The sequence below is a fragment of the Cucumis sativus genome, chromosome 4 (genome assembly GCF_000004075.3).
Source record: "Cucumis sativus cultivar 9930 chromosome 4, Cucumber_9930_V3, whole genome shotgun sequence".
NCBI classification, from domain to species: Eukaryota; Viridiplantae; Streptophyta; class Magnoliopsida; order Cucurbitales; family Cucurbitaceae; genus Cucumis; species Cucumis sativus.
In genome coordinates, this window is record NC_026658.2 from 18182759 (window position 1) to 18185434 (window position 2676).

General features: G+C 34.8%; 1 protein-coding gene across 1 annotated transcript; it reads right to left on the reverse strand.

Annotated features, from left to right (window-relative positions):
* Positions 1–702: 702 nt before the first annotated feature.
* On the reverse strand, positions 703–1397 carry LOC101209567. The gene has a single exon (XM_011655526.2). The coding sequence runs from the start codon at positions 1290–1292 to the stop codon at positions 852–854; it is 441 nt and encodes a 146-aa protein (XP_011653828.1). The 5' UTR covers positions 1293–1397; the 3' UTR covers positions 703–851.
* Between the last annotated feature and the right edge of the window lie 1279 nt (positions 1398–2676).

Genomic DNA, 2676 nt, shown 5'->3' on the forward strand with positions numbered 1-2676 from the left:
ATGTGCACATACCAACAGGCAATTCAAAGCAGTCATCTCATCACATATATCAGCATGCCTAAGAAAACATAGTAAGGAGATACCTACTCCCTTGCACAAGAAATGAAGTTCTTACCCACTCCTAAGTCCTAATTTGTCTTTGAATCTAATAAATTCATTTCGGAAAAGCAAAAATTAACTTCTGTACTTGAGTACTTTCAGAAATATTAAGCCAAAAGTGGAAATAGAATGGCCACCATCCAAAGCAGTATTTTGGAGCTGGAATATAAATAACACCAACTCTTAGTGAGAGGGTAACCTGGCTGGAAGCCCTTGTTCAAGATATCGTAAAGATAGTCACCCTCCTTTACTTCCCCTGTAAAAGAGAACAGTGTCATCTGGAAAAGGTAATGTTGGAATTGAAAATTTCAAGCCTAATTTGCCACTTAATCCCACGAGGCATGGAGTGATTTAGTATAGTTATAATCAATTTTACCATGTTTTATTACAACAATTAGGTAAAAAGATTAAACAACCGTTGAGTCAATCTCATTTGGAGAATCACTCTAAAACACATCTTAATTTTAACCCAGAAAATGAATATTAAAAGCAGTTTTCAAGTGATTTGGACATTTTTATCATTTCTTTTCAATTAACGAACCCTACATGAAATTCGAGAAATCATCGTTCGAAGTGAAATGTGAATCATGAAAGACCAATCCAAGAAGAGGGAAAAGAAAAGGCATAGCTTAAACTCAAATATTAGGATTTCCCGAGTATCTAACCAACAACAACAACTATCAACCACCTGATCGAACTAAATAGAAAAACAGAACCACAAAAGCGAAAACTAGTTTTGTATCAATCAAAATTCAAGAATGCTTCGTGAGGTTAGTAACAGAACTCCAAATATTGGTGAGAGCCCTAAAAACATGGGGCATCACAGTCCCAAACCCATTCAAAACAGACCCAGAAGCCAAACCTAGGGCAAAAGTCTCGGCATAACCTGGCTTGGAATCCAACTTCAGGTCGAGAACGGCAAGACGACTATTGGTAGCATCGAGTTTCCTGGAGGTCTCGAGCAGACGCTTGTCCTTGTTGCCTCTGCCGGAGGAGATGATTCTGAAGAGAGCGTTCTGAAGGTCATCAATTACCTTGATTGAAGCATCATGAGAAGTAAGGCCTTGGGATTCGTAGTGGGATATGAGTTCCTGTGGGGAAGGAGGCTTTCTCACACTTCTTACTGTTGGAGAAATGTTGTCTTGACCTTTTGGGAGAGAATTTGGAGACGCTGGTGAACCTGAATCTTCCATTGCTGCACCCAAATTTTGAGATAATGGCTAATGGGGGAAAAAAGGTAGGACAACAGATAAACGAGGAAACATCCCCGACGAAAACTAAACCTACAGTACACGTCTACAATATTCAATATTTAGTCTTCGGTAAATTTTTTTTAATTCATAAGGGTAATTACAACCGGAAGTAATTTTACTCATAACAATTAACTATATAACAACACATCAAATTCAATACTCATAAAATGGGTATTGTCTATCCGTGATAGAAAATATTGGGAAATTGTTAAAAATAGGCCAAAAATGGACTAGAAAAAGAGTTTTAGGATTGATTTTAAAATGTAGAGATTTATGACAAATTTAGAGTAAAATGTCCAAAATACCCTTATTTAATTTTACTTTTGTTCAACGCAGAATACGTAAAGGAAAGAAAAATAAAAGAAAAACCCATTTGCAGTTCTTCTCCTCTCAAAAGTTTGTCAACTTTCCACTTTCACTTCGGTGTCGTTCATCCTCTACTCCGGTGAACATCTCACGTACTGTGGTTTTTTTTTTTTTTTAATTCGAATCGTGTTGTGTTATATGTGTATATATTTGCATCCTAAATGTATAAATCAAATATAATTTTTAATTGTTTCAAGTTGATTTAGGGTTGTTTTAGAGTTGTTTCAAAGAATGTTAGCAAGTGATTATTTTTTTTTTTTTATCTCGCAAACATCTCGCACGCATCTCACAGGTTCTTAAATTCAAATGTTTAATTTCAAATGAATTGATTTAGGGTGACTTTTAACTATTGTTTTTTGTATCACACAATATCGTAAACATCTCGTAGCGGTCAAACTTTAAATGTCCAAGACTGAATTAGTCATATACTTATTTATTGTGTGACTATGCATGTTTTATTTAGTATTTAGCTACTGTTTTTTAATTTCGCAAAATAAGTCAAACTTTTTTTATGTGATATGCCAAATTCTAACTTCAAATCAGTTTTTGCAGCAATTAAAAAGTATAAGGTGGTTTAAGGATGTCACGTGTTCGGATGTTAGTGCGTTACGCTGGTATATGGGATGATGGACGAAAAAAATATGAATGAGGCATGTTAAAAGACATCGTTGTCAGTAAAGAAATAACACATAAAGATTTACAGACAATATTATATGACCTTGCAAAAGTTGACCGTACAAAGTTCAACATAATGATAAGATGCATATATGAGATAAAAGTGGAACACGAAGCTCCTCCATTTGAGTTAAGCAATGACCGTGATTTGAAGTTTTATCTTCTTAGTGAAAATCCATTAGAGGTTCCTTTATACATCTCATTTGAGCCTAAAAGCAATCAAAACAAGAAAATGTTAAGCAAAGATTACAATTCAGTATCTGGGAGCAATCAAGCTCATAAC

Excerpts from the sequence above, each read along its gene's own strand:
- LOC101209567 (XM_011655526.2), bottom strand. The coding sequence starts at position 1,292 with ATGGAAGATTCAGGTTCACCAGCGTCTCCAAATTCTCTCCCAAAAGGT.